General features: G+C 48.3%; 2 protein-coding genes across 3 annotated transcripts; one reads left to right on the forward strand and one right to left on the reverse strand.

Annotated features, from left to right (window-relative positions):
- Positions 1-5067: 5067 nt before the first annotated feature.
- On the reverse strand, positions 5068-8088 carry EIF1AD (eukaryotic translation initiation factor 1A domain containing). Of its 2 annotated transcripts, none has more exons than XM_082844485.1 (6): positions 7854-8088; positions 7025-7199; positions 6773-6881; positions 6562-6670; positions 6342-6389; positions 5068-5782 (listed from the first exon to the last, which is right to left on the reverse strand). In XM_082844485.1, exons 2-6 carry the CDS (start codon positions 7109-7111, stop codon positions 5638-5640), a joined length of 498 nt encoding a protein of 165 aa, XP_082700611.1. In that variant the 5' UTR covers positions 7112-7199; positions 7854-8088; the 3' UTR covers positions 5068-5637. The 2 variants fall into 2 exon arrangements, with proteins under 2 accessions (XP_082700611.1, XP_082700612.1); XM_082844486.1 differs by having other exon boundaries at positions 7025-7228.
- Positions 8089-8398: 310 nt separating this feature from the next.
- BANF1 (barrier to autointegration nuclear assembly factor 1) lies at positions 8399-10129 on the forward strand. Its single transcript, XM_082844711.1, has 3 exons — positions 8399-8535; positions 9213-9360; positions 9602-10129. Exons 2-3 carry the CDS (start codon positions 9238-9240, stop codon positions 9746-9748), a joined length of 270 nt encoding a protein of 89 aa, XP_082700837.1. The 5' UTR covers positions 8399-8535; positions 9213-9237; the 3' UTR covers positions 9749-10129.
- The last annotated feature ends 1017 nt before the right edge of the window (positions 10130-11146 follow it).

The raw sequence follows: 11146 nt of genomic DNA on the forward strand, positions 1-11146 counted from the left end.
TAAAAATCTAGAGTTAAAAACCTACCGCGAAAATGCCAGGCACAGGCGGTTTTACCAAAAATTTTAGAAATGTAAAATTCCAATCTTACACAAACACTAATAATGAGAGAGAACATTCTCCAATTCACTTTACGAGGTTGGCATAACCTTGATAAAACAAAACCACCCAGACAAGGGCAACACAGGAAAGGAAAAGCTTAAACCATCTCGCTTATGAACCTGGATGCCAAAATCCTCCCAAACATCAGAAAACCAAATCCAGCAATACACTGAAAAATGTATCATGGCTATTTTATTCCAGGAATGCAAGGATGTCTTAACATGAGAAACTGTGTCAAGATATCTCACCACGTTTACATATTACAAGAGAAAAACCATGCGGCTAGCTCAGAGTGCCATGGGTGCTCCTTGGCACACATGTATGTGTGGCTGGATGACAAGGGAGGAAAGCGAGCTGGGCTGCATTGGGGGGGCTCCGATGGACATGACCTGGCTGTAAAGGTTGGTCGTAAAGTGATAGACGTGCGGAGTCTGGCGGGCTACAAGTCTTAAACCTAACTGCAGCAGGGGTCAGTACTATTAGGCAACAGATCACATGGACTGGCATTGGCATTGGGGAAGGAGGGCTCCTAAAAGCCAGCTCATTTGGGGACATCTATACATATATGGTTGGACTCCACTACTAAGCTGGGAGAATAGAGGTGGAATTCAACTTTGGAGAATGACAAAGGGGAACAGTATACAGAATACAAGGACTCTACCTCCATCAGAATTCCTAGGTATGACCCCCAGGAGTTGAATGGCTGATAAGAGAGAAAGTCGAGATTAAAAGGTTTTAGGAAGAAAAAAGAGGTTATTAGGTAGATCACAGAATCACTGAGGGCTGGAGAAAAACAGAAGGCCATGCTTAGATACAATGCCCCCCCAAATCACACAAGTACACCCGATAAAGTGGGAAACAGGGAATTCCCTGCTGGTCCAGTGGTTAGGACTCAGTGCTTTCACTGCCGTGGCCTGGGTTCAATCCCTCGTCGGAGAAATGAGATTCCCGCAGCGATGCGGCTCGGCCAAAAAAAAAAAGCAGGAAACAAAGGAGTACTTAAAAGAAGATTCTTAGCCCTAAATGTACTAGAAAACAAGTCTGAAATTAATTAAGCATACAACCCAAGAAGTCAGAATGAGCAAATAACCCCAAAGAAACAGAAGGAAAAGGCTAATAGACAGGTATCTTGCAAAGCTAGTCAAAGAAAACAAAATACACAGAATTCAGGACAACGTTTGTTGTTTTGGGAATTCCCTGGCAGTCCAGTGGTTAGGACTCCGGGGCGCTCTCACTGCCCTGGGGTTCAATCCCTGGTTGGGGAACTAATATCTCACAAGCTGCACAGTATGGCCAAAAAAAAACCCTCCCCAAAACAAAAGCCACAAATGTTTGTTGTTTTATCTGCTCTCACCCCTTGCCCCCTTTTTGGGTAAAAGAACCTCTCTATTCCCTGGGAAACGCATGTCATATGGATCAGGGAGGTTCATCTCGCCTCCCCTTATTCCCCCTACTCAGCCCTGGCCAGAGTGGTTGCCAGGAGAGGGCAAGTGACCAGAGCAAGACCAGTCGGTCTTCCCTGAAGTTCATGGATCCTGAAGAAGTAACTCTTTGTCTGTCAGGACCAAGTGCAAACTGGAGCTTCCTGAAGAAAAAACCTATAGGGAGTAAGAGATTGCTGAACCAAGAGGAGCACAGACAATCCAAGAAATAAATGAGAGCCCTGACGAAATTATGCTGGCCTAGGTCAGCTCTGCCTAAAGCTCTGCCCTGAGACTGCAGAACAATGAGCTCTTGTTTGCTTCTGCTGGTTTGAATTAGACTTTTGTCACTTTTAAGTAAGACAGTCCCAAATGATACAAATAGTACGCATGATGTTTTGCAAAAAAGGCTTAAATATACAAAAAACACACAATTCTAAAAATATATACATTATCAAAACTGACTCAAGGATAGAAAACTTGAATAAAATGCCACAGAAAAATTACAAGGCAAAGATCTACCCTTAAAAAAGGAATCAAGCACAGATTTTATAATTAAAATTCAATCAAACCCTGAAGAAACAACTCCTTTTCTTTAAAAAAAAATTTTTTTTTAATAAATTTATTTTTGGCTAGATTTGGTCTTCATTCCTGCACACAGGCTTTCTCTAGTTGTGGCGAGGCGGGGCTACTCTTCGTTGCGGTATGCACGCTTCTCGTCGCAGGGGCTTCTCTTGTTGCGAAGCACGGGCTCTAGGCCCACGGTCTTCAGTAGCTGTGACACGAGGGCTCAGTAGTTGCGGCTCGCAGGCTCTAGAGCACAGGCTCAGTAGTTGTGGCGCATGGGCTTAGCTGCTCCGCGGCATGTGGGATCTTCCTGGGCCAGGGATTGAACCTGTGTCCCCTGCACTGGCAGGAGGATTCTTAACCACTGTGCCACAAGGGAAGTCCCCAAACAACTCCTTTTCTATAAATTACTCCAGTCCAAAGAAAAAGATTAAATGTCTCCAAACCCATTCTACAAGGCTAGCATAATGCTGTTGTCAAAATGGGACACAGAAATCATTAAAATAAAAAATGAAATTGGCCCAAGGATAGACACAAAAATCCTAAATAAATAAATATAAAACTAAGAAGAGTTTACATCAGAATTCAAGAATGGTTCAACACCAGGAAACCTAATCATGTAAATCAGTGCAATAATAAAAAAAATCTTTTGACTATCTCATAAATGTCAAAATTCATCACTGTTGAATACAGGAAAAAAACACTCAGTAAGTTGGGTACAGAAGGAAACATCTTCAGCCTAATGAAGTTTATCAACCAAAAACTCAAAGCAAGAATAATATTTCATGATGAAACATGAGAACAATTCTCACTAAGAGAGGAACAAACAAGGGTGCCATTCAACATTATACTGGAAGTCCTGGCCTCCACAATTCACAAGGAAAAGAAAGGAGTGTAAAGGACAGGATGAAACTGCCGCTGGTAGAATATGATTTGACACTCTATCCAGGAAGCCAAGAGAATCAACTGAAGAACTCTTAGAACTAATGAGAATTCAGTTAGATAAATAGGTGGGCACACAGAGATGGACAGCTTTCCTACCTGCCAGTGATGGTTGGAAATGTAATTTCAAAAGAACACATTGATAACAACAAATAGCTCTAAAATTCTTAAGACTACATTGAACTAGACCCATATGAAGACAACATTTTTTTTTTTTGGTCGCATGGCTTGCAGGATCTTAGTTCCCCAACCAGGGATCAAACCAGTGCCCCCTGCAGTGGGAGTGTGAAGTCCTAACCACTGGACCACCAGGGAATTCCCAGAAGATAACATCTTATGAAAGAACACACATAACTAATTTCTGTATAGGAAGATCAAAAACAACCGTTAAGTACCACTCCTCTCCAAATCAAACTATGAGATTTAAAACCACGCCAATGGAAATTGCAACAGAACTTTTAAATGCAATGACCAGTTCATCCTAAAGTTTTTATGTAAAAGAAAACAGGAAAATTCCAAGGAACGATGGGGCAAGGGTGAGGGAGAATGAGTTATCAATCATGCTATAAAATATGGCGTGTGCACACACAATCAGTGTGCCAGATTCCAAAGAGATCCATATATATGCAGGAATTTCATTTATTTTAAAAAAGGTATTTTGAACCAGTGAGCAAAGAATGAACCACTCAATAAATGGTATAGGGACAAGTGGCTAGCCCTTTAGGGAAAAAAATTAGCCATCTTCCATACAAAAATAAACTTCAGATGAGTTAAAAATACACTCACATCTTCAACTTACCTGGTTAATTTTTTGCTCACGAATGTATATACACACATTTCTATACGTGCGTATATACACATGTAAGCATACACACACGTGTATATACGTATTTAAGACTACAATAAGCAAGCGTAAAAGAGTGAATGAGGAGCAGGTAAATGAAGTGGTAGCTGGAGAGGATGTGGGATCAGTGACAGGTTTTTTTTCTGGTTGTTTTTCAGATGGGAGATTGTATAGCACCTTTGATGCTAACATACCCAGTACACAGGATGACAAAAAACAAAACTCACAAAAACTCCTTAAGTAAAGAGAGACAGGCTCCAAAGCACCAGAGGAAAGGCTTAAGTCCCACTGGATTACAATGGGCAGTAAAATGACAGGAAGATCCATGAGCACAGTTGTAGGGTTGGTAACAGAGAGGTAAAAGTTCCCTCCAATGGTTACTATTTCTTAATGAAGAATGAGCTGCAGTCTGTAACTATCAGGCTAAGAGGGATTTGGAAAAAAAAAAAAGAAAGTTTTCTAATACGACATCCCAGGGTAGATCTGCCAGGCAGTGCTGCGTGGCCATCTGAGGTTTGTAATTACGAATTTAAGGTAAAACTAATGAACCAGGTTGGCTATTTTCTCTAACAGTTACTTGCGTACAGGCACAGAGGTGAATGACTGGGTTGACCCAAGGTTAGGTTTTACTAGATGAACACGATGGAGGAAGAAAGGGAGTACAGGGTGTAGACCACGGAATTGATGCTGCACAGGGAAGGAAGTGAATATAGGAGAATGATGGTGAGAATGTGGCAGGGCTGGAAGATGAAGAATTTCTATGGGGGGAGGGAGGGGTGGTAGTTGAGCAAGGAGGCCTGGAGGTGGTGATTGTACAGGTTTTTGAATTCAAATGGCGTTGCAATTTCTAGTGACGTCAGGGGTCCAGAGAGTGACTACAGATATAGGCAACAGGCCTGAAATAGAAGACAAGGGCATTAGTGATGGGGACATCAAGGACCTAGGTGGCCATAGTGTTGAACGGGCCCATCCATGGGATGTAGAAAAACAATGATGGAAGCAAGAGTAGAAGACTCTAAGCCAGGAGGTAAACGTCAACGTCTGAGCAGTGACTAAAAGGTGAATGCCAGCAATGAAGAGGGAAAATGTACAGTCAGAGGTAAAAAGCTTCCAAGGAGAAATGGGACGATGTGGTTTGCACGAGGGCTGAGGAGTGATGGTCTGAGTAGCCATGAGGAGGCCACCAACCAGGGGATGTACACAGCAGCATGGAGGTGGGCGCTCCTGCAGTCACAAGTGACTAGAAAGGCAGGGAGAACAGCTTACGAGGCACTGTGAAATTCATCCTGAGGGTCTCGTAAAGGCAGATGGGCACTAAGCCCCACTGTGATCCTGAATGCCTGAACCAGTACTAACTGCAAGCAGGCAATGAGGTGGAAATGCTCCCACTTACTAAGTACATGCAAGGAAGCACACAGGGCCTGGCACTTACTAAGTGCCCGACGAGAGAGGGAGAAACTAGGAAAGATTCCAGCCATTTCCCATTTCCTGCCCATTCAGCCCACCTGCCCATGAGGACACCACCTAGGAGCAGTTTTTAACTTTACTACATGTCCCTCCTTCCTCCAAAGAGCCACTCCGACACCAGCGTAAGTCACCACCCACCAGGGGTTTAATTCTCCTATGTCAGAAAGTCAGTTCAGAGAAGGGCCCTGCCTTGTCCCCATCCAGGGGGAAAGATCCACAGAGGCTCCTGGGCATGTCCAAGCTCAGAGGAGCCAAGGACTATTCCCTGAGCAGGAGGAGAAGAGGATCCTGGGGTCTCAGGCTGTCTCCTCTTCTTCACTCTCCTCCTCACACTCATGACACTGTCTGCGGTTGGTGTTAACAAAAAGGTCAGCATCACCTTCAGAGCTGGACTCTTCTCCCGATGACTGTGGCTCAGCTGGGAGTTCTGGCTGAGCCTGTCTGCATCGGGGTGGGGGGAAAGGACAATTAGCCCAAGGCCTTCTGGGAAAACCAAGAAGCCCCACAAAAAGGAGGACCATATGGCCAAGCAGTCAGGGCTCAGTGAGTCAGACACAGAGAGAATCGCAGGAAACTTGGCCAAGAAAAAGCGGCAAGAAACTACCTCCTCCTCACCCCCACCTCAAAAATTTGCTAGGAAAAAAAAAAAATTTGCTAGAGCTACTGACTTTAATAATAATGATTCTACTACAACCAACACTCAATGAACCCACACTGCTTACCAGGTACTATGCTCAGCAATTTTACAAGCGTTATTCTCTTTAACCGTTACAAAGTTCCCATTTTATAGGTTAACCTGCTTAAGGTCACTCAGTTATAACTCGCAAGGCCGAAACTTTAACCCAGGGGATCTGACTTTTAAATCATACTTTCAACCACAAATTTAGAAGCTCTCACCAGGGACCCTATGTAGGAATGAAGGAAGGTTCTATTTCCCCTCAAAGTACCAAGGCCTGAAGCCCCATTTTATGTCTTCCCTACCCCAGGACTTGTGCCTCACCTGTTCTGGTTGTTGTGTTTCTCAGCCACTTCGGAGAAGGCCTCAGGCCTGTGCCAAGAGAAGAGCCGAAGTCAGAAAGGACAGAGAAACTCCTCAGCAAAAAAGCTGTTTCCAGCTGTTCCTGCCTGAGATGCCATGATCTTCCCTCCCCCAAATCCACAACTAGGAAGTAAATCCTCCAGAGAAGTAGGGCAGCCAGTGACCAAGGGGACCATCCTACCAGAGCCCCTCCTTCTGCAAAGAGCGCACGTGGTCTTTGCAGAGCACAAAGGAGATCTCGGCCTTCACCTTCTCTCCCTCTTCAATAGGGTCAACGATGAGAAAGTCCCCTGCAGGTAGAGAGGAGAAAAAGCACAGTCAGTCCTGCTTGCAGTGGCGGAAGCTGAGGCCATAGGAAACGGTTCTGTCTCCAAAAGGGCTGCCTCTCTCACCTCTCTTGATCCAGATGTTCTTGCGGTATTTGGAGGGCATGCTCACCAGGAAGCGCTGCCCCTCGGCTGTCTCCACCTCATGCAGATTGTTCCCTGGGGTCCTGAGTACCTGGTCCAGGAGAGACCAATTACCTGTCAGCCTCATCAGCCGGTTCCAACACCCACTGAGCTGTGGTGCACCCTGCCCCCACCCCAGGGGCTCAACAGGAGTGGAGAGCGGGGGCAGAGCAGCTGGTCCCCAATGTCACTTACCCTCACGATCTGCTGCTGGTCGGAGGGCACCATGTGCTCCCCCAGCAACTCCTTCACCACATGCTTCCTCTTGGTGGCCTGAGACATGTTGGGTCCTGTCCCAGGGCGGTGAGGGATGCAGAGACTATCAACTCCTCCTCCTGAGTTTCTTGGATGGCAGGCTCAGAGTGCACGACTGTTTTGAAGATGGGGAGAGGCCTTTTACTGAGGAGTGACACAGTGTCCTGGTTAAGAACATGAGCTCTGAAATCCAATTGCTTGGATTCAAAGCCTACCTTGGTTATTTCCTGGCTGTTCAATTTCTCTAGATCTCAGAGAAAAGCAGTAGCTAACTCAGAACACGGTTATTAAAACAAAATAATCGTAAGCAAAACACTTAGCACAGTGTGAGGCACGTAAAAAAACTCGTATTATTCTTAAGTACTGACATAACCACAAAAACTAAATACGTGTTCTAGAAAAATCAATCATTCTGGCAACCACTTGGGGAAAGTGTAAGATAAACCATTTCTTCCTCAACATGCTTGTACATCCCAGGTGCAGCACAACCACACAACACAGATGCTCAATCTCTCAACACAATACAGACACAGACAAGTTAGGAGAATCCAAGTCAGGAACGAGTTAATTAAAGGTCAGGGTAGGCTGGCTTGGTCTTCGACATCTACTGTTTCTGACTTGGGTACTGAAAAAACAAGGACTAATGCGTACTCAGGAGACTGATGGCTTCCAAAGGAAACTCCGACGTGTCATCCCTAGCTGCCGCCCCCTGCCCTCCTGCCTCCCTATTACGGAGGAAAAACGCTCAGAGAGAAAGCCCCATACTTACTCTCTGGTCCTCGAATCCCACGGGCGCTGCCTGAAAAGACCCCGCTCTCCAGGCTGGACGCTGAGATCGACTCGTCCACGACTCACTTCGCAGCTGAGCCAATGAAAGCCCAGAAAAAGGACTTGTCGGCGGTCACGACAAGGGAGTCGTCTTGGACTCGGGTCTCCTACGCCTCCGGTTCCCGTCAGACTTTCGCAAGCCCGACGGCGAGGAGAACGGCGCGTGTCAGCCTGAGTCGCACACCGTACTTCCGGCGCTCTCCCGGAAGTCTCCCGGCCACGCCTCTCTCCTTGTCCGTCCCTCTAACTCTTCCCACCATCAGGTCGGCCAAGGGTAAGTCCTTTAGGTTCCGGATGCCGTGCAGCAGAGAAATAAAGTTTTCTTGTCACAGACCTCTGCTCCCTGAGACCGGAAATGCTTCCCGAGAAGCGAGACCACAGAAGGCAGCCCGGCCTCCCGCGAAGGAACCGGAAAGGAGCGCCTACAAAGGGCGCCCTCGAGGTCCGGGGGTGCCTCAACTCGGTGATTCTAAGCGGCTAGAAGTGCCCAATGTAGATTTTTTTTTTTTAAGGCGGCCCTTGAAGCGACCCGGAAGCGGAAGTGGAAGAAAGTTCTAGTGGGTTGAGGGATCGGCGGGAGCAGCCGGGTGGCGGGAGAACCCGTTACGGAACCGGAGCTGTGGGTGAGTGCGAGCCGCGGAGCAAGGCCCGGGCTGGAGGTCGGAGGAGGCGCAGGGAGGAGGGAGAGAGGAGGGGCCGCAAGTGCTGCGACGGGCCAGAGGATGCGCTTTCGGACGTGCCCTGTGGGAGGGCTCGGCCGCGGCACGGGGAGGGGGCGGGGCGCGGCGCGTTTGGGGCGGGCCCGGCGGCGTGGGACGCGGAGGGGGCTGGTGGCGTGGAGCTTGAGGGGCTGGCTGAGCGGGTGTGTGCGCTCCCGCTGCGCCTTCGCTCTGTGAACAGCTAGTGGGGCGGGTGGGAGAGCCCTTCATTTGCTTTTCGGACCAGGTGGTCGTTCCATTCTGGGTCAGTGCCGCCTTTGCCCAGCCAAGGTCACAGAGCAGTGACAGCTTTAGGATGGGCCCTGGGTACTGAGCGACACTCTTTGTCCTGCGTGCGCCACCTGTTAGGGCAGGATAGTTTTTCCTGTGGGGCGGTACCAAAACGCAGCTCCCGCAGGGAGTGGCAGAGACCTTTCTCTTGAACAGTGAGGAAAAGACTTCTTGATTCTGTTTTCTCATCCGTAAACTGGGGGAAATCGAGAAAGCCTTCCTAACGGATGCTCTAGCTGTCTCTTACTGTGAGATTGCCAGTGGGCCTTCGAGAATTCCCGGGTTTTTAGCCGTAACTTCCTTTTTCTTAGGATTCCCAGATTAAGCCTGATCAAGATGACAACCTCCCAAAAGCACCGAGACTTCGTGGCAGAGCCCATGGGGGAAAAGCCAGTGGGAAGCCTGGCCGGGATTGGCGAAGTCCTGGGCAAGAAGCTGGAGGAAAGGGGCTTTGACAAGGTGTGGGGCGGCTGCGTGCAGCCGGGGAGGGCTGGGGGTGGCCGACTACAGTGCTTCCCCGCAGCTGGGGAGTGAGGAGAGTGCGTGTACCTGTTGGGGATGGGCGGTGGTGTGAGATCTGCAGAGCCCGCAGGCTGGAGCCTGCTCCGTCTCCTGTGCTGGGAGCGGCATGGAAGTGGCCTTCTTGTCTTAGTCCCACAGAGCGCTCAGCAGCCCGCCTTTTGCTTTGCCCATCTTGCAGGCCTATGTGGTCCTTGGTCAGTTTCTGGTGCTAAAGAAAGATGAAGATCTTTTCCGGGAATGGCTGAAGGACACGTGCGGTGCGAACGCCAAGCAGTCCCGGGACTGCTTCGGGTGCCTTCGAGAGTGGTGCGACGCGTTCTTGTGATGCTCTCTGGGGAGCCCCCGACCCCGAGCCCCAGCACTGAGTCTCCAGAGTTTGCAGCCAAGTGAGGACTCCTCCCCCGTCCTCTACAAAGGAAAAGATTGCTGTTGTTGTGCGCACGTCCCATGGACTCCAGGGTCTTTTGGGAGTTCTCTCCCCTCACCATTTCAACTTTTTTGGAATTCTTATCCTTGCATGCATCCCCCTTTTCCTTTCCCTGCCAGTTTCGTGACAGCAGCTACCAGCTTTTCTGAGTGATTCCTGGCCCTGTCCCTGCCCCCCTGCTCCCACCTCTGGTCTGTTTTATGCCATTTGGCCCTCTTTCTGGCAGAACAGTCACTGTCCTTGTAAAGTTTTTTAAATCAATAAAGTCAGTGGCCTTCACGAGTGGGCTTTGTATATGAGAAGCAGGCGTGCTGGGAGTGGCCTATTCCTCCGGGAGTGACCAGGTTTGCCGCCCTCCTTATCAGTGCAGATCGAAACTGGCAGCTTCCTTCCCACTCTGGAGGGCAGCCATCCTGGCCACACGGGCCTTGGGCAGGTGGCTTGGCGTGTCTCAGTCCTTTAGTAATGTGGGAGAGAGTGTGGGTTGATCCCTTCCTGGGATCCAGATGTCCATGTGGTCAACAGCTGGGCTAGGTAGCACCTGGTGGAAAAGTCAGTGGCAGTCAGAGCTACTAGGAAAAGGGTGGCTGGGATGTGGGTGAAGGTTTACCTGCCAACTGTCCTGTGCTCTCCTGGCCTCTGGGAGGAGTGGGCAGGGCTCTTGCAGCCTGCCCTGTTCTCTTAGGGAGGCAGAAAGAATGTGAGCATCACAACTGGGGTAGGGGCTTGAGTGAGATACACTTTTATCTGGTATATTTTCATCTTTATTTCGCTGAAGATTTGGTATGAACTAGGTCCAGAGCTAAGATCTTTGCAAACACTTGTTTCTTTCACAGTAACAAGTGACTGTTTCCTCTTCTACGGGTGAGGAAGACTGGTCCTCAAAACATAATATGGAAACCTGAGAGCCCTGTGTTCCTTGGTCATGGCACTTGGCCTCTGTGAGACTCAGTTTCCCCTCCTGGAAAGTGATGCTATAAGGATCAGATGCAGTGCTGGAATTGTTCAGGACACCGGCACACCTGCACTGGCACCTCAGCGAATGTTCACAGCAGCTTTGTTTATCCTCAGAGGGTTTACAGTCTGGTGAGGAGAGAAATGACAGATAATAAATACAAACATTGCGATAATATGAGAAGATTTTCATGATCTCAGGGTAGGGAAAGATTAAGAAAAAGTTGATAAGTTCAACTGCATTATAGAAACTTCCGTCATCTAAAGATACCATAAAGCGAGTGAGGAGCCTAACCCATGGTTGGAAATATTTGCAACACACATCGACAACAAAGGACTCTC

The sequence above is a fragment of the Leucopleurus acutus genome (assembly GCF_964270905.1).
Source record: "Leucopleurus acutus genome assembly, chromosome: 8".
In the NCBI taxonomy this organism is placed as follows: domain Eukaryota; kingdom Metazoa; phylum Chordata; class Mammalia; order Artiodactyla; family Delphinidae; genus Leucopleurus; species Leucopleurus acutus.

Bases quoted from the DNA above. Each gene is read 5' to 3' on its own strand.
- BANF1 (XM_082844711.1), top strand. From the start codon at position 9,238: ATGACAACCTCCCAAAAGCACCGAGACTTCGTGGCAGAGCCCATGGGG. The intron at 9,361-9,601 runs GTGTGGGGCGGC...CCCATCTTGCAG, and splicing joins AGGAAAGGGGCTTTGACAAG to GCCTATGTGGTCCTTGGTCA.
- EIF1AD (XM_082844485.1), bottom strand. From the start codon at position 7,111: ATGTCTCAGGCCACCAAGAGGAAGCATGTGGTGAAGGAGTTGCTGGGG. The intron at 6,390-6,561 runs GTAGGATGGTCC...CTCTTGGCACAG, and splicing joins TTGCAGAAGGAGGGGCTCTG to GCCTGAGGCCTTCTCCGAAG. The intron at 5,783-6,341 runs GTGAGGCACAAG...ACCCCGATGCAG, and splicing joins AAACACAACAACCAGAACAG to ACAGGCTCAGCCAGAACTCC.